Source organism: Peromyscus eremicus, chromosome 15 (assembly GCF_949786415.1).
Source record: "Peromyscus eremicus chromosome 15, PerEre_H2_v1, whole genome shotgun sequence".
Lineage (NCBI taxonomy): Eukaryota > Metazoa > Chordata > Mammalia > Rodentia > Cricetidae > Peromyscus > Peromyscus eremicus.
Window position 1 is genome coordinate 43,920,313 of NC_081431.1, and position 18,360 is coordinate 43,938,672.

The 18,360-nt window shown below is 40.3% G+C and overlaps 1 protein-coding gene across 1 annotated transcript in view; it reads left to right on the plus strand.

Annotated features, from left to right (window-relative positions):
- Hmcn1 (hemicentin 1) overlaps positions 1-18,360 on the plus strand; it is a 435,413-nt gene that overhangs the window by 270,092 nt on the left and 146,961 nt on the right. Inside the window, exons 31-36 of the mRNA XM_059280181.1 lie at positions 51-329; positions 871-1,152; positions 2,101-2,209; positions 3,050-3,219; positions 4,560-4,714; positions 9,077-9,200. Coding sequence (XP_059136164.1) covers positions 51-329; positions 871-1,152; positions 2,101-2,209; positions 3,050-3,219; positions 4,560-4,714; positions 9,077-9,200 — 1,119 coding nt within the window. The remainder of the gene's footprint in view (positions 1-50; positions 330-870; positions 1,153-2,100; positions 2,210-3,049; positions 3,220-4,559; positions 4,715-9,076; positions 9,201-18,360) is intronic.

Sequence of the window (18,360 nt, forward strand, 5' to 3'; positions counted from 1 at the left end):
CTATTGCAATGCAGATGCTAAATTTGTGTTCATTTTGAAATCTATTGTAGTTCCACCTAGTATTAAAGGAGGGAACGTTACCACAGAAATATCGGCGTTGCTCAACAGCATAGTTAAATTGGAATGTGAGTCCCGGGGGCTTCCAGTGCCTACCATTACCTGGTATAAGGATGGCCAGGTCATCATATCCAGCTCACAAGCGCTTTATGTTGATAAAGGACAATTTCTTCACATTCCAAGAGCACAGGTCTCTGATTCAGCAACATATACATGCCATGTATCCAATGTTGCTGGAACGGCTGAAAAATCATTCCACGTTGACATCTATGGTAAGGATACATATATATATATATATATATATATATATATATATATATATATATATCTTATCCGAGTGCCTTTCTAGTATGTTACCATCTAAATTACTCATTAATAAAACCTTGGTGGGAGGTTTTTTTTTTACTCTATATGGATAATAATTGGAAGAGTGTTATAATTTGAAAATTTTTTTTACAAAAGCTAAGGTTAGCAAAACGTAGTTCATTTCTTTAACCAACTCTTCCCCTTGGAACTTGGAGCATCTCAACCATTTGGTTCTTAGCAATATGGTAAAGCAGTGGTTAGTATTAAGGTAGCTCTCTGTTGTTTGTCTTTTGTTATCATGACATTCCATAGCACCTCAGAATAATTAGAATAGTTGTAGATCAGTTGAACCAAGAAATTCTTCCCTTACCAACTTAGAGGGAAACAGGCATGTAGGAAACTCCTCTGGTCAAAGCATGAGAAAAAAAATTCCCCTTTTATTTACTTAAGATATTCTTTTATGACTGAGAAAAGAATGACCTGAAATATTACTATTGTTTCCCCTAGTTCCTCCAATAATTGAAGGTGACTTGGCCATGCCTTCGAATAAGCAAGTCGTTATTGGTCGGTCACTGATCTTGGAGTGTAAAGCTGCCGGCAACCCTCCTCCCGTTCTTACTTGGTTAAAAGATGGTGTCCCTGTGAAAGCCAGTGACAACATTCACATAGAAGCCGGTGGGAAGACACTTGAAATCCTGAGTGCCCTGGAAGGTGACCGGGGACAATACATATGTGTGGCTACCAGTGTGGCAGGAGAAAGGGAAATCAAATATGAAGTTGATGTCTTAGGTGAGTAAGGATACCACTGCCTGGACTGTCAGATTTACAGCAGTGCATCGCTGAACACATCTGAGATCCTGTAGTAATAACTGGATTGTTGAACACATCTGAGATCGTGTAGTAATAACTGGATTGTTGAACACATCTGAGAGCGTGTAGTAATAACTGGATTGTTGAACATAGCTGAGATCATGTAGTAATAACTGGATTGTTGAACACATCTGAGATCATTAGAGTAACTGGATTGTTGAACACATCTGAGATCATTAATAATAATTGCATCATTGAACATCTGAGATCCTGTAGTAATAACTGGATTGTTGAGCACATCTGAGATCATTAGTAATAACTGGATTATTGAACACATCTGAGATCATGTAGAAATAATGCAGTCTAAGTTCAGGTGTAGTCAGCTTTTCAAGTCTGTTCAAGTGGTGAGTTTCTCAACAGAATCCCATAATCTAAATCTCATGAGGCTCTTCCATGGGTTTTGATGAATGCAGCCCTTGCAAGGTCATTTTCATAACTATATCAACCTCTGGCTGCAGCGAGTCACAAGGTATTCTTCTGTAATGAGAAGAATGTCAGACCACAGATAATGGTCTCTGGACCTTGGAAAATCATCTTGCAACCTTGAGACTCTGTAATCGCAGCCAGAAGATTCTTAAATGGGTGTTATTATGAAAATAAACAACATAAAACATGGATACACTTTACATTAGCATAGCATCTATGGCACCATAGTGTGTGTCAGAGAAAATGCCTAGTGACTAGGGCACATTCCTCATAGCAAGTTATTGAAAAATTCATTTGCAATTTCAAATCCCCTGGAGTATCAAACTCCTATGAAAAGCATCAGTTTTCTTAGCTACCACTGAGCTGTCAGGGTGGATTCATTCCTGTAAACATGGCTTTGCCTGCTACCTTCTGTCTTGTTCTTTCTTCCTTTCTTTCTAGTGCCACCAGCTGTGGAAGGTGGAGGTGAAACCTCTTACTTCATCGTGATGGCAAATAACTTGCTGGAGCTAGATTGCCAGGTCACAGGCTCCCCGCCGCCAACTATCATGTAAGCGCTTTGGTATGTCTTCTAAATACCTCTCTCACTTCTTAATATAAGTGTTTTGGAATTGTCCTAGAGAATTTTGACATTGAGGAGAGTCAGTACAGAATCATATTCCTCTTGGAAAAGATATGGTCTATATACAAGGCAACGGGTGCCTGGCACTCAAAAAGCACACATGTTGGCACAACTGGAGAAAATCCTTTGTATTATCTTAGGAATCATATTTTCAGTCAGGAGATATAGACTATTAAGCACTATTAGTGTTAGAGCTCTCTGAGGCACTGACATGTGTAACAGACTATTAAATAAAAAGAGTAGCAGAAATATTGTAGAAATGGGGAGGTTAGCATGCTCATAGTCTTGTCTGGTTGGTCTCCTTCCTACGTTCTCAAAGCATTATTGAATATACAGTTTTCATTTCCAAAATGGTATGAGACATGCAAAGGAAAAGTTGGTTGACTACAGTTCACACATTATAGTGATAGCCCACAAAACCATAAAACTTTGATTTCAATATTTGGTTCTCAAACATTAGAAGATCATTGCCTTTTGTTGGTTAATATTTAAATACTACAGTGAATAGTATCATTTGTCCCTTTCTGAACCTAAACTTAGGAGGATAATGAACTCATTACAGAGTTCTTGAGTTCCAGCTGTATGCCAACCTCTCTGAGAGACCATGTTTCTTTTTTACTTCTCTTCAACATCCTGTTCTACAGAGTGATTAACTAGGAGATCAGGTGAATGCACAGGAGAGAATAAATATAGCACACAAATAACCTCTAGGAAATTGCTTATTTGCAATAAGTATCTAGATTTTTTTTTTTTTGCCTTTCTCTCCAGGTGGCTAAAAGGCGGTCAGTTAATTGATGAAAGAGATGGATTCAAGGTCTTACTAAATGGACGCAAACTGGTTATTGCTCAGGCTCAAGTGTCAGACACAGGCCTTTACCAATGTGTGGCAACGAACACTGCAGGGGACCACAGGAAGGAGTTTGAAGTGACAGTTCATGGTATGCCAAGGAAGGGATGGGTGTGCTGCATTTAAACCACTCTGGGCTTTATTCATTATCTCATTCAGAGAGGAGCAGGGTCATCTGGAGAAATCTTGTGTTGTGTAAAGTAGTGAGAAAAAGGGCAAGTGTAGTTAAATAATAACAGATTTACATTATTTTCTGGGGGCAGCGATTCACCCAAAGTATCATGTGAATAAGATTCAGCAATAGATGTCAGCAAGTGTATTCTACCCGGTGTCAGAGGGTGGAGAGGGAGCTAGACTACAATGGAAGAGGATGGTTAAAAACTCCAAGTGAATGGCTTATGTCAGCCTTTAAAGATTTGACCCAAACAGGAGCGATTATGAACAATGTTTTTCAGAAGCAAGGCTTAGGGTAGAATTGTGGGATCCAGGAACATAAGCGTATTCACAGAACTGGCACATTAAGGTTATGACCATGAATCTAATGACAAGAGACAATCTCTGCCAAGGCATTATGTGTCCCACTTGCCAGCAGAACTTGAGAAGGAAGGGACTGGAACCAGAAACTGAAGAGTTGTTTGGAATGCACAGGAACAGAATCTGTGAATAGCAGCTACGTTCCTCCCCCTGTCTCTGTAGACTCTCCTTTAAATTTTGTTTTTCCATGTCCCATGATGGAATACAGACAGATCTAGTCCATAGTTCGAATTCTAGAGAGAGAATCTGGCAAACCCAGATTCAATCACCTTATAACCCCAGGTTCAGTCAGCCTTACTAGGGACAGAGTCCTGTGCCTAAATGCTCCTTGAATCTGGCATTAGTTTAATGAAGTCATTCCAGAGAAATGGATGGTAATTATCAATTGGAAAAATAAGTCAATGGGTTTGAGCCAAGCATACATGTTAGGTTGCAGTAACCATATGGACATTTGGCTATTTGAATAATTAAAGACAGAACTAAAAATGAGTGTTATCAAAAAAGAATGAAATTATAAATTAGATCCAAATTAAAATTATAAGTTAAATAAAAATTAAAAAAGATAAAGTTGTTTCATTGTTTGTGAAAAAATGTTAATTTTTCTAATTTTAAAGTTTCAGGTCTCTTAAACATATTTTAAATATGTTTTTATTAATCCTTTGAGAATTTCACGTGTGCATAAAATGTAACTTGATAATAGACACTCATTCCTCATTCTTCCCCCTCCTGGATCTACCCCACACACATATCCCAACTTTATGCCCCAGAGTTTTCTTTCTAAAACCCTGGAGTCCTTTTGCACTGCCCATTTATCATGGGTGCCTCACACATACGTTTAGGTCTGTGACGTCATTGATTGCGGTTTTCATTCTCTCTCTCTCCCTTCTTTTCATCTAGTTCCTCCAACAATCAAGTCCTCAGACCTTCCCGAAAAGACTGTGGTGAGGCACAAGCCAGTCACCTTGCAGTGCATAGCCAATGGCATTCCCAACCCATCCATTACATGGCTGAAGGACGACCAGCCTGTGAACACTGCCCAAGGAAACCTCAGAGTAAGTATAAGACACTGAGTCCAAATTAAGACAGCCATGGAGGTCTTGCTAACTCTAGCATCTCATTATTTCTAAAATATAGATTTTCCTATAAGACAGATTTGGCAGAAATTTGGTTAAAATAGGTTTTCCTTCATTTCTCAATAGAATTAAAAACCCTTACTGGTGTAGCTTTTAGTATAGGAGTTGTATTTATTTTGATTTATGCCTTCAAAAATTGATATCTTGGGAATGACTAAAAATCATTTCTTTCTCACATGCTGACTGTTCCCTCTGGCATTTAATTATGTTTTAGTGAATATTTAAAGAATTAGAAACTAGGTAAACATGAATAGCTGACAGATTTCTAACCCAGATAACCTAACTGATGCACTTAAAAATCAGAACTAGCCAGACCTGGTGGTATAGGCCAGTATACTCAGCTATTCAGGAGGCTGAGGCAGGAGGATTGTAGTTCAGGCCTATCTTGACTCCAGAGCAAGTTTGAGCCTAATCTAAGCAAGTAAGTGAATTCCTGTCTCAAAATAACAGCATAAAGAAAGGGCTAGAGAAGCGCCTCAGTGATGGGGTGGTTGAATAGCATGTGCAAGGCCCTGGGTTCAATCTCCAGTGCCATTAAAAAATACAGAATTAATACACTTTTCTAGTAGGATTAAGTTAATTGACAAAAGGAGTCTTGAATTTTACTTAAAAGTTTTCAATATGAGATATGTCTTGAGTTCTTTCTGTAATAGAAATGATATAGATATCTGTTTGTTATTAATTATACTCCACATCTGGTAGACCTGATCCCACACCCCTATAGGAAAGAAAAACTCAGTACACAGACTTCAAATACAGTTCAAGTAAATGATAGCTTACCTTGGAGGGAGAGGTTTATCAGTTGGTCACACACACATAACTGAATATTTAATGAGTATATCAAAGATGGAATATATAGAGCATCTGAAGAAAGCCTGTGAGCAGAGTTCTGAAGAAGGCATGGGATCAAGTGGGAAAGAGACAAACACTGCTAAGAGAGAGTGTGTGTACAGGCAAACACAGTAAGGAGAGTCTGTGTCCTCTTAGGGATTTGAAAGCAAGGCTGAAGAAGAGAGGAAAGGCAGAGGGGTTCGTGGCATACAGAAGTGGAGAGGCAGTAACAAGCACTTACACGATACTAATTATTTTATCTTTACAGAGGCAACTGGGGGGAAACAGTTTTAAGAGAAGAGTGCCATGACCAGGTTTCCATTTTAAATATTGTTATGTACTACTTTACAATGAGGATACATAGCAAGAAAGGCATACGTCATTCAGCACTTTCATCACTGTCGAAACTTTATACTATTCTTCCGCAAACCTAGGTAGCATAGCCTGGGGTACACCTTGACTAGATAGTAAGTGTCATTATCAATATGGTCCATCATTGGCCAAAGCACACTAGGTGGTACATGACTGAAGTTACTTGCATCCTTTCTGAAAAATTAAGTTGGTGGGTCAAGAGTAGATATGTAAAACCAGTGAGAACCAATGTGCATTTCTCTAGGAGACAGAGGTAGAAGTTTGATAATATATACTAGTTACAGAAAAGATATTTTGGTGCAGTAGTCAAGTCATTGTAGATTGACGAAAGACAGTTTACTGAAGATGGGGGCTGTGTGTGTAAGGAAACATCCTGAGACTTTAAACTACATAATGATATGGATGACACTGGCCACCAGAGATATGGGACACTCTGGAAGAACTTAAGGGAACGTACTGTGGTTTTTGTTTTTTTTTTTTAAGATATCATATTTTTTATTCTTTTTTTTTAATTTTTATTTTGCAATACAATTAAGTTCTACATACAGGCACAGATTCCCTTGTTCTCCCCCCTCCCGCCCCCCTCACCTTCCCCCCAGCCCGCCCCCCATTCCAATCTCCTCCAGGGCAAAGCCTTCCCCCCAGACTGAGATCAACCTGGTGGACTCAGTCCAGGTAGGTCCAGTCCCCTCCTCCCAGGCCGAGCCAAGCGACCCTGCATAGGCCCCAGGTTTCAAACAGCCGACTCATGCAATGAGCACAGGACCCAGTGCCACTGCCTGGATGCCTCCCAAACAGATCAGGCCAATCAACTGTCTCACCCACTCAGAGGGCCTGATCCAGTTGGTGACCCCTCTGCCATTGGTTCATATTTCATGTGTTTCTGTTTGTTTGGCTATTTGTCTCTGTGCTTTATCCGACCTTGGTCTCAACAATTCTCTCTCATATAAACCCTCCTCATTCTTGCTAATTGGACTCCCAGAGATCCACCTGGGGCCTAGTCATGGATCTCTGCATCCAGATCCCTCAGTAGTTGGATGAGGTTTCTAGCACGACAATTAGGGTGTTTGGCCATCCCATCACCAGAGTAGGTCAGTTCGGACTGTCTCTCGACCATTGCCAGCAGTCTGTTGTGGGGGTATCTTTGTGGATTTCTGTGGGCCTCTCTAGCACTTTGTTTCTTCCTATTCTCATGTGGTCTTCATTTACCATGGTCTCCTATTCCTTGTTCTCCCTCTCTGTTGTTGATCCAGCTGGGATCTCCCACTCACCCAAGCTCTCTTTCCCTCGACCCTCGCCCTTCACTACCCCCACTCATGTCCAGGCTGTTCATGTAGATCTCATTCCATTTCTCTGTCATTGGGCGATCCCTGTGTCTTTCTTGGGGACCTGTGTACTGTGGTTTTTAATGTCAGGCTTCTGGAGTTCACATCAGTTGGAGATAAATGGGTAGAGATGGTGGACATGGCCGTAGGTTATTGCCAATGGCCATGGAGATCAATAGAATGATTTGGCTAGAATTATTGGCACATTGTTTATATTTCAAGCTTTGGGCACAAATAAGTTAACCCAAAGAGTAAAGAAGTAAAGGGTAAGATGAGAGAGGATCACGCTAGTGCCGAGGGTCGAGAAGTTGTGACATTAAAAGCCAGGTGCAAAATTGTAGGGTTGAAAATAAATGCATGGATATGTTGCTTAGCATGTTTAGTGCAGCTTGACTGGAAAATAGGTTAACTGGGAATTCACTTGGGGCCATGGAGAGATCATTTGGGGTCGGAATGTGGTAAGCTTGGAGGGCTATGCTGAGTTCAGATTTCCTCCCGGGCAAAGTGGGGAGCCATGAATGAGGTTTGAGAAGGGAGCGGGGAAGGGATCAAATTTCCATCTTAAATAAATTATTCTGGCAACAGTGTGCAAGATAGATTAACAACTGGGGAGGCTGGAGACACTGGAACATCAGTTAAGAAGCCATCATCATCCCACAGTGGTGGTGGAAGTGGAAAACAGGGGATCTGAGACACACGGCTGCGGTATAATTAATAGAAGTCAAAGTGGGCGCCCAAACCCCAATGACTGGAAAAAATCGTGGGCGCCATTAAGCAAGACTGGGAAAATGCAATGACAAGTCAGTTTTAGGAATATGAGGGAATAATTTACAAACGTAGCTCTGGATAGTTCATGTGTTAGCCTGTCCTAGGACCATGAATGTAGAGCTCAGGAGACCAGCAGGGGCTGAAGCTGTAAATTCAGGTGTGTGCTTAGAGTTTTTCACCTAAGTCATGGGGTTGGATGAAAATTCCAGAGTTAAGTTTCCTGTTTGTGCAGCAGAAAGAGGAAGCAGGTTCTATACCACAATGTCCTGGGAGAGCCTGGGGGTAAGGGCTGAGGAATGCTCTCTCTGTGATGCCCTGTGAGTACAGACCATCAGAAGTCTGGACATCTAATGCTGTGTGTGGTAAGAGAGACTATGCGCTTAACTGTGGACTACTGGGCAATGCGATTGGATGTTATTGGTGACTTTGGAATAATCAGTGTTAAATAATGACCTCTGATTCACCGGCTTTAAAGTGGCTGAGGCCCGGCTGCGAAGGATTTCAGAGAGGAATAAGGAGAAAGCAGGAATTTATCGGCATTCCTGTTATTCATATTTTATAACTTTTACAGTTTTTCTGGCCCCTGTGACAATTTCGTCAAAAAAGATTGTTGCCTTAAAACCATTTATGAAGTGTTACATAAATGTGGTCATGGGTTTTTTTTTTTTTTTCAGAGAGTTTAAATTTTCATCACATGTTTTATAGTCCAGCATGAAAGTCTTTTTTTCAATGGGGTTTTATGACTATACCAGGAGGCCAGCCTTAACTTATTTCATTTTGTGTTATCAAATGAATAAGAATACATTTTTTAAATCAAATTAGCTTATTTTCTTGTGCATAATGAAGTGATCTGGCTCTCAAATATTGAGTTATAACTAAGATATAAAACTACAATTAAACATGATACATTTAAGCGAACTTTTCTATCTCAGCAAATGTTTTTAGATCCAAACAAAACACTGCCATGCTCTCTGTTCCCAATTAGATACAGTCTTCTGGCAGAGTTCTACACATTGCCAAGGCTCTTTTGGAAGACGCTGGCAGATATACGTGTGTGGCCACCAATGCCGCCGGAGAAGCCCAGCAGCACACTCAACTGCACGTGCACGGTAGGAGTATGCTTATGGCGTTCTCTTGTGTATGTGTACGCATGTGTGTGAGTGCATGCAGGGGGTTGCACACACATGTGTGAGTGAACACACATATGTAGGCCACAGGTCAATAGCCAGTGCCATTTCTGCTGTGCCACCAACCTTGTTTTTCATTAATTTAAGTATTTTGGGGTTTTTTTTGAGAATTTAATACATGAGTCTTATATTCACATCAATATACCCCTCCCTCTCCTACCTCCAACTCCTCCCATGTCTTCCCACTCCATCATGACCTCTTTTATAATTATTTATGGTTAAACACATGTGCTTATACTAAGCCTATTTAATGTGGCTTTTGTATATCTCCTGTTGCCATTTTCCTAAACTGCCTTTATTTTTGATATAGGGTCTCTCACCTGGCCTGGTATTTACTGATTAGGCAAGGCTGGCTATCTAATAAGTCCTGGAGATTTGCTTGTCTCTGCTTCTCAAAGAATAGGATTACAAGCTGTAGCACATATTCTAATTGATTTTTTTTTTTTTTTTTTTTTTTTTGGTTTTTCGAGACAGGGTTTCTCTGTGTAGCTTTGCGCCTTTCCTGGGACTCACTTGGTAGCCCAGGCTGGCCTCAAACTCACAGAGATCCGCCTGGCTCTGCCTCCCGAGTGCTGAGATTAAAGGCGTGCGCCACCAACGCCCGGCCTAATTGATCTTAATAATAAAAATCTGGAGTCGGATATTGGGGTAAATGCTGAAAGATCAGAGAAGTAAAGGAGCCAGCCACTAGAGAGACTTCTTACCTCTACCAAATTCTCAGACAAAAAAGGGTGAGCTCATGTCTCTTCCTGCCTTATATTCCTCTCTCCACCCAGCCATATCACTTCCTGTCTCCACCTCCCAAGTACTCAGATCCCAAGTGCTGAGATCAAAGGCATGAGATTCCAAGTGCTGGGATCAAAGTTGTGTGTGTGCCACCACTGCCTGGCATCTATGGCTAGCTCCACCCTCTGATCTTCAGGCAAACTGTATATGTTAGAGCACATACAAAATATCACCACATTTCCCTCTTTGTCCAAAATAAAAAAGAAGGTATAACTAACATAAGAAAAAGTATATACAAGTACAATAACTATATACAATATATACAAGCAATAAATACATCAACAATGTCTAGTCCATAAACATTTGACAAATTCAGAAAAAATACTCCACTATCTGTCCTCTTTTGGTGAGTGCAAAAGGTTGTACCTAATTCACTTTCTATTCTAACTTGCGTTGTCAAAATTATCTTTTAATGTCTCTCAACCTTACATACTTTACATTTCCTTAGTGAAGTTCTTTTCTGAATCTGGTATCAAGGTAAACTATAACTATAAAGTCTTCAACTTCATCAGAGATCCAAGAGGGAAATAATATTACCTGAGTAAGCAGGAAGTGTAAGCAAGTGACTTCCAAAAATGCGAGAAATGACAGAAACAGCTGGCTGCCTGGACAGTCACTACCCAAAGTTCCTCTGCAACATTGGGGCATCCATCTATCTTTGGCCTGCAACAAGCAGTCTCTAGCATTCCCACTTTTATGACTCTCTTTTTTAATTGGTTGTGGGGAAGCATAGAAGGTAAGAGAACACATATTTTCTATAAATTGCAAATATAGAAAGAAAAGCTTGATTTCATCTATATGAAAAATCCTATATAGTTCATTGTAATTACAGTTTTTTGTAAATATCTTCAGTTTTCAGGTTGCTAAATAGTATGCTCAAATTTTTATGAGTGCATACACGTGTGTGTGGTACATATGTATATATGCATGTTCACATGTGTAGAGGCGTATGTGTGTATGTCCACATGTGTGCAAGCATATATACCATATGTGGAAGCACAAAGTTGATGGTAGGTGTCGTTCTCCATTGCTCACCATCTTATATATGAGCTAGGGTCTCTTGCTGAACCCAGGGCTCACCATTTAGGCTAGTGTGGCTAGCCAGTTTGCTCTGTGGATTCCCTGTGTCTGTCTTCCTGCTCTCGGATGTCCATAGGCTGCCACATCTGTGCAGCTTTTTACATGGGTTCTGCAGAGCCAAACTTGATTCCTCATCTTGTATGGCAAATTCTTTACCCTCTGAGACATCTCTGCCATTCTCCAATGTTTTTTAAGTGATTCATATCACCTCCATTAATAATCCTTTACGGAGATTTTGTTGAAAAAAAAAAAAAAAACCTAAGTTCCAGGGTTGTGCCTCAACCTTGTCTATAATCTTCTTGCACGGTTTTTATTTTGTAAATGGGAGTTACCCTTGACTTGGGATCTTCTATGGGCTTTCATAAAGTGTTTGGGTGGCTAGGGAGCACATCATCAACACCACAGCTTTACTATAAACTTGGAACACATAGACCTTGAGTAGAAGGCTTTTGTTCTCCAGAGGTTTTATCGGGACAAAGTCTAGGCTTTTGCAGAAGTGCCCTGACATCGCCATGTACACATTATTCATTTGTTTTATTCGTGTGGTTCTTTTATTTCTTTAGATAGTCATTAATCCATAGATTCATTCCAAATTTACTGAGGAACCCAGCCTAGAATAATGTCCAGGGATCTAACTTAATTCCAGGTACATAGCAGGAAGTTGAAAAATTCAACATACAAAAGAGTAAACTGAGTGATTTTTAAAATGCCAGTGGATCATTGGAGTCTTCTAATTTGCTTCTTTGCATATTTTCTTTTTTTCATTTTTTTATTATTAAGAGATTTTCTATTTATTTTACATACCAACCACAGATCCCCCTTTCCTCCCTCCTCCCACTCCCCAGGCCTCCCTCCCAACCCCCCCCCCCATCCCCACTTCTCCCAGGCAAGGTCTCCCATGGGGAGTCAGCAGAGCCTGGTACATTCAGTTGAGGCAGGTCCAAGCCCCTCTTCCCCGCACCAAGGCTGCGCAAAGTATCACACCATAGGCACTGGGCTCCAAAAAGCCCACTTATGCACCAGGGACAGGTCCCGATCCCACTTCCTGGGGGCCCCCTAAACAGTTCAAGCTAAACAACTGTGTCGCCTGTCCAGGGGGCCCAGTCTAGTACCATGGGGACTCCTCAGCTATTGGTCCACAGTTCATGTGTTTCCACTAGTTTGGCTGGTCATCTCTGTACATTTTCCCATCATGATCTTGATGTCCCTTGCTTATAGAATCCCTCCTCTCTCTCATCAATTGGACTCCTGGAGCTCGGCCTGCCACCCAGCCATGGATCTCTGCATCTGCTTGCAACCCACAGCTCCAGGGAGGCTAGCTAGCGGGGGGGGGGGGACCCTAGGAAGGATGCATATTTTCTTTTATTTGGATGAGCCAGTTCAATATTTTGCTCCTTAAATGTTTCCCCATAAACCAATTTATTCTGCCCATGGTCCACAAAATAGAAACACCCAAATGTGAGCATTTTTGCACATATAAACATGTTCCCTAAGAGTAATTAATTTGAAGGACGCTATTTGGAATTGGCTCCATGTCCTAGAGAGGCTGAGAACACACAGACACAGCCATCCCTCACTGCCTTTGATTTACTCGGCTTCCCACGGGTCCACCTCTGTCTTCTGACGGTTCCTTGACAGCTGTCTCCAGCATCTCAAGTTCCCACATGACTCTGAGAGTTGCCAAACTGTGTGTTCCCTGCAGCCTTTCCTTCTCTGAAGCTCCTTCCGTCGTCTTTGCACGTTCAAACTGCTGCTTCCTGCATGGAGCCTCAGCTCTCCTCAAACAGTGTCTCTGGTTCCACTGGTGTGGTCACCAGTACTGGGGGAAATTTTGAGACAAACATGAAAGGCTCTTACGGAGCGTTGTCAGTAGGCTCCAGAATAACTGAAAACTAGAGTCCCTGGAAGAAATTAAATACCACATCAAGTAAGAACAATGCACAATGGCACATATGCCTGGAAATGTCACCGTGAAAGCCATTATCATGTATGCCAGTGAAAAACATTTATTTAAGGTATAACAGAAAGCAACAAATGAAAAGAAAAAGTACCCAAGAGAAATACAAGTCTGTAGATGTAGGGTCTGAAGATGGTAGCAAAGGGTCAGCTGTCAGAAGACACAGTTTGGGGGCACATCTACACGGAAAAATCTTCGAAGAGAAGGAAGCAAGTGGAAAACGTCTGAGTTCATGTGCAAAGAAAGAGACAGAGCTTAGTCACTGAAAGGGCTTCGTGGAGATGGCCAAATGAGATGGAGAACACGATTGCATCTCCTTCACACAAATCACTACGTAGAGGGAAGATGGAGCAAGAGCTTAAAGCATCCCATCTGCTGTGGTACCCGTGTGCCTGGAAAACAGCTCATCTCCCTGCGAGGAGAATGATGATGAAGTGAGCTTGTAATGATTAACCTGGAGCAAGTGGTTGGCTGTGTGTTTGTGCCTGGAATCTGGACAAAAGCTGTCTCCTCTTAGCGCTGAGGACAGCAATGTCCCATTGGAAGACTGAGACTCCAGACTTGAGTCTGTCTTCTAGTATCCATACATTAATACTCATGATGATAATTAGAGGTGTGAAAATACAGGAATTTCTAAGAAATTTATTAATTAAAGGCTTTGAAGAGGCCTCAAATGTTGAGAGGACAATCTAGGAAAATGTGAGAGACTATAAAACAGGTTTTGAAAGAAATTACATAAAGATGCACATATTGAAACAATTGCATATTATTTAGACTTGGGCTCTCCACAACTATTATAGATACAAATTTGACTTCCTAAAGGGCTCAGTCATAGAAACTAATGCACTAAGAATAAGGGAGAAATGATAGCCTTTTTACTTTTGCTCTGAGTGCCTTTAAATTACTATGTCCAACTCTGATGATAACCAATTTAAAGAAGAATTGACAAAATATATAGAAAAGCAATCGTTTCGTTTTATTTCATTATTAACTTATATAACAAACCCAATAGTCACTTTTAGTTAAGGTTTGTCTAGCCAATCTTTATGGATGGGCACTGCATTCTGAAAATGGACATTTGTTACAGTTGTCACATGAAATGTTCAGTCTTCAATATTCAGTATTCCAATTTCTCAGTACTGTCATTTCTCATAAAAATATCTTAGATAACTCCATTCTTCTCTATCATTGTAAAAAAATTAACAAGAGTTGAAGAAAGTGCTGTAAGGATGCATGGTCTCTTGGACTATATCACCAAGCTATGGCCATGAGAAGAGGAACGTTCTCATGGAATTTTCCAGGGAGGGATTTGGTCTGTTATAAACAGCAGCAGCCCTCAGTAGGTGGTCTTTTTTTTTTATCGTCAAAGTTTCATAATTTTGGAAGTTTTTGTTCTCTAGACCAAACTATGAAGTTATATCTAAACCCCAAATATTTGCCAAGTGAGACAGATGTTTCTACAAACAAGTAGTTATTTGAAGTCTAATAACTCAAGCATTCATCTCATCTGCACATAATTATTTCCCATGGAAAAAAAATCATCCAAGGTGATACACCCAGAAGAAATAGAAGGTTGTAGCATCGACAGGAGGGGCTTCAAATTTGGGTCTTCTCTTGTCACTTAACGTCTGTGAGACTAAGCTTAGATGTGAATCTTCTGAAGGCTAAGAGTCTCATCCGTAAGGTAGAAGAGATAAGAATACCGCATAGTCACAAGGGTTGTTTGAAGTTTAAATGAAAGACAACACATGAAAGTCTTAGCCTGGTGCCTGTCTCCCAGTCAGCATCTGTAAATGGTAGCATGAGGACCGTTGTGGGCAAAACACATGTCTGGCTCCTGGCCCTTCTCACTGTACTCTTTTAACAAATAGACTGAAGACCTGCTGCCTTTCCCCTTGGCTGGGAACCCTCTTGCGTCTGTATTAGTTGTCTCATAAAAACATTAGGAGGACTCCTTATTTTTATTTTATATTTTAAAAGTATTTGCTTGGCTAACATCTGCTAACACCCACTCAAACAAGGTTTCTCTATCATTTCTGTGTTTTGTTTAATAGCTCGCCTGTGGCCTAGTGGAGACTCGGGAGTGTTCTAGAGAACTGTTTTGTTTCTTTCTTCATGGCCAAGTTGAGGACAGGATTCTACTGAACTATGTTTTCAGTGTAGATTAATTTCTACTCTTTTCAAATGTTAGTGAATAAGGTGGATTAACTTACAAAAGTCACTTTAACATCAATTTTAACTAACTCAGACTTAACCAGGATTTGACACAGTCAGTTTATGCCACAAATGGCTACAAGACTAGACAGAGTCGAGCTCATGTTGTTTCAAGAAGGTACTGTGGTTTTTGCATGATGTGCCAGTGTTTGGAAGAAGAAAAGATGAGAAAAGGACAGTAAATTGAGTCACAATCACCCTCCTGCCTCGGGAATTCATGTATCTTACCATTGGCGTGAAATTTTGTCTCCTTATTGATGACATACACAGAACAGTGGCCTCCCAAGTCATTTAAATGCTACAGAGGAGCCGTGTAATTTATACTGTATTTACTTTTATCTTCAATATTGGGTTTTCCATATAGATATTGTACAGATTTATGATGTTACTGTCTGTCACTTGAGGTAATGAACTATTGCAAACTACTGTGGACAGGCTTGTACTTTCTCAAGCATATAATCAGACAAGATCAAGCATGTTCAGAATGGCATGGCCCTAGACAAAAAGCAAATAATCCATTCAAAAATTTGGGGGATTTCCGACCCATTTGCTTCTTGTCAGCCTGGGGTGCTAACCACACCCAAAGAGCATACCTGGATAGAGGCCTTTGCTCTTCAGCTTTCTGAGTGTGTGTGTGTGTGTGTGTGTGTGTGTGTGTGTGTGTGTGTGTGTGTGTGTTGTGTGTGTTTGTGTTTATGGTGTATGCATGTATGTACCTATATGTGGAGTCACCTGTGTATATATGAGGTATCCAGCAGTCAACTTTACATGTCTTCCTTGTTTGTCTCCTTATTTTTATCTGTTATTCATAGTAGGATATCAATGTCTCCAATTTGATTTTTCTTTTTTTTTTCTTTTTCTTTTTTTTTTGGTTTCTTGAGACAGGGTTTCTCTGTGTAGCTTTGCGCCTTTTCTGGATCTCACTTGGTAGCCCAGGCTGGCCTCGAACTCACAGAGATCCGCCTGGCTCTGCCTCCCGAGTGCTGGGATTAAAGGTGTGCGCCACCACCGCCCGGCTACTTTTTTTATTTTTCAAGACAGGGTTTCTCTGTGTAGTTTTGGTGCCTGTCCTGGCTCTCACTCTGAACACCAGGCTGGCTTCAAACTCACAGAGATCCGCCTGGCTGTGCCTCATGAGTGCTGGGATTAAAGGCGTGTGTGGCTGGGATTAAACCACCACCCATCTAATGTCTCCAATCATTAAAAATAATTTTTCCTTTTCTCAATGCATGTTGGGACTCTGTTGTTATATGTATATATGTTTATAACTGGCATGTATTTTTAATTAAAGTTAGAGCTTATTGTGAGGAGATTTCAATATAGCCATAAGCTTGGGTCTCAGGAGAAAGAGGCATCTCAGGGAAACAGCTGTTTTCACATATAAAGGGGCTTCTCAGGAGTCACCAATGGTATACGTTCTTGAGATACAAATTTTAGCTTTATTTTTCAAGTGTGTACACTGAGGGTTATAACTAGCATCTAAATGAACAATATGTTTCAAGCATAATAATGTTTTTCAGTGAATTGCATTTTAAGTTTATATGTGCATAGTTTTTGCTTCCAGGTAGCTTTTTTCTTCCCCTTCCTTTACGTTACTGTCCCTCTCCCGTGGTCTGCTAGTCAAGTTCCTATTATTGCTCCTATAAGAAATAAAAAAAGAAAACCTTCCAAATTTACAGTTTTCACTCTTTTATCTTTATCTGTCTTGTTACTTTTAACAGCGTCCCGAATTTATTCCTGCATATTAATTGCTGCCCTGAAATTTTTGTTTTAACACTTCTTATGGCACATGGGCTAGCACATGGGTTTTTTGTTTGTTTGTTTGAGATTTTGTTGTTTTGATTACCTAGAGAAACCCTGAAAGCCCAGGACGGATTTGCTGGCTAGTGACTTCTTTGTCGATAGTCACTTTCTCTCAGTACTATAATTTGTTAGTCCACAGCCTTCAAGTCTCCTTGTACTCTGATGAGAAAACAGTTACTGTACTTCCTGGGATCCTGGTACATAAGTCATTTTTCTCATGCTGATTTTAAGATTTTTCTCTTTCACCTTTGGTTTTAAACAGTTTGGTTATATTACAGGTTTCTTCGGTGTTTTTCTAGTTGGAGTTTGTTAAGCCTATCAAATATGAAAACAAACGTTAAGTTTATCAAATGTGGAAATGAATGCTTTTCTTCTGACTTGGAAGATTCAGCCACTCTCTCTTTTTTTCTTTGTTTGGTTTTTTGTTTTGTCTTTTTAAGACAGGGTTTTTCTGTGCAGCTTTGGCTGTTTTGGAACTCACTCTGTAGACTTGGCTGGCCTATAACTCAGGAGATCTGCCTGCCTCTGCCTCCCAAGTGCTGGGATCAAAAGTCACCACCACCTGGCTTACTTGTTCTTTAAGTAATTTTGAAGCGTTTTCTCTCTTGTTCCCAAGAACATGCATTATGTTTGATAATGTTCTATACACGTTAAAATATCTCTACACCTTTCTTCATCTTTCATATTTGTTTCTTCTAAAACTGGGTTATCTTACTTGACCTATGTTCATATCCACTGACTAATTCTTCTTCCAATGTACTTCTCAAACATGCTGTTGAGCCCTTATTGAATTCTGGAACTCTAGAGTTCCTAGTTGGCTCTTTAAATCAATCCCATGCCTTCATTAGCTATCTGTGTTTCATAAAGTGCTATTTTCCCCTGTCCTTTAGCTCTCCAAGCAAAGCATCTGAGACCTTTGGAGAGAGGGGGCTTTAGAGAAGACAGAAGAGCTGACGTAAAATGTGGTTTTATAAATCCAATATCTGGACTTTCTAGAAAAAAGCCTATTCTGCTTCTTGCTCCATGGATGACCATGCTCTATTTTCCTTGTCCATCTTGGTTTTTGTTGAAAAGTCATCTAAAATAATGCACAGTGACAATTTTTAAAATTAAATAGGATTTTAATTTTTAAAATCCTTTTCTCATGCCTCTGTGGTTATTATTATTGTCACTGCCAAGACTTTTCTGGTACCCTCTTGTCCATATTCTGATTCTAGAGACGGTTACTACGGGAAGTCATAT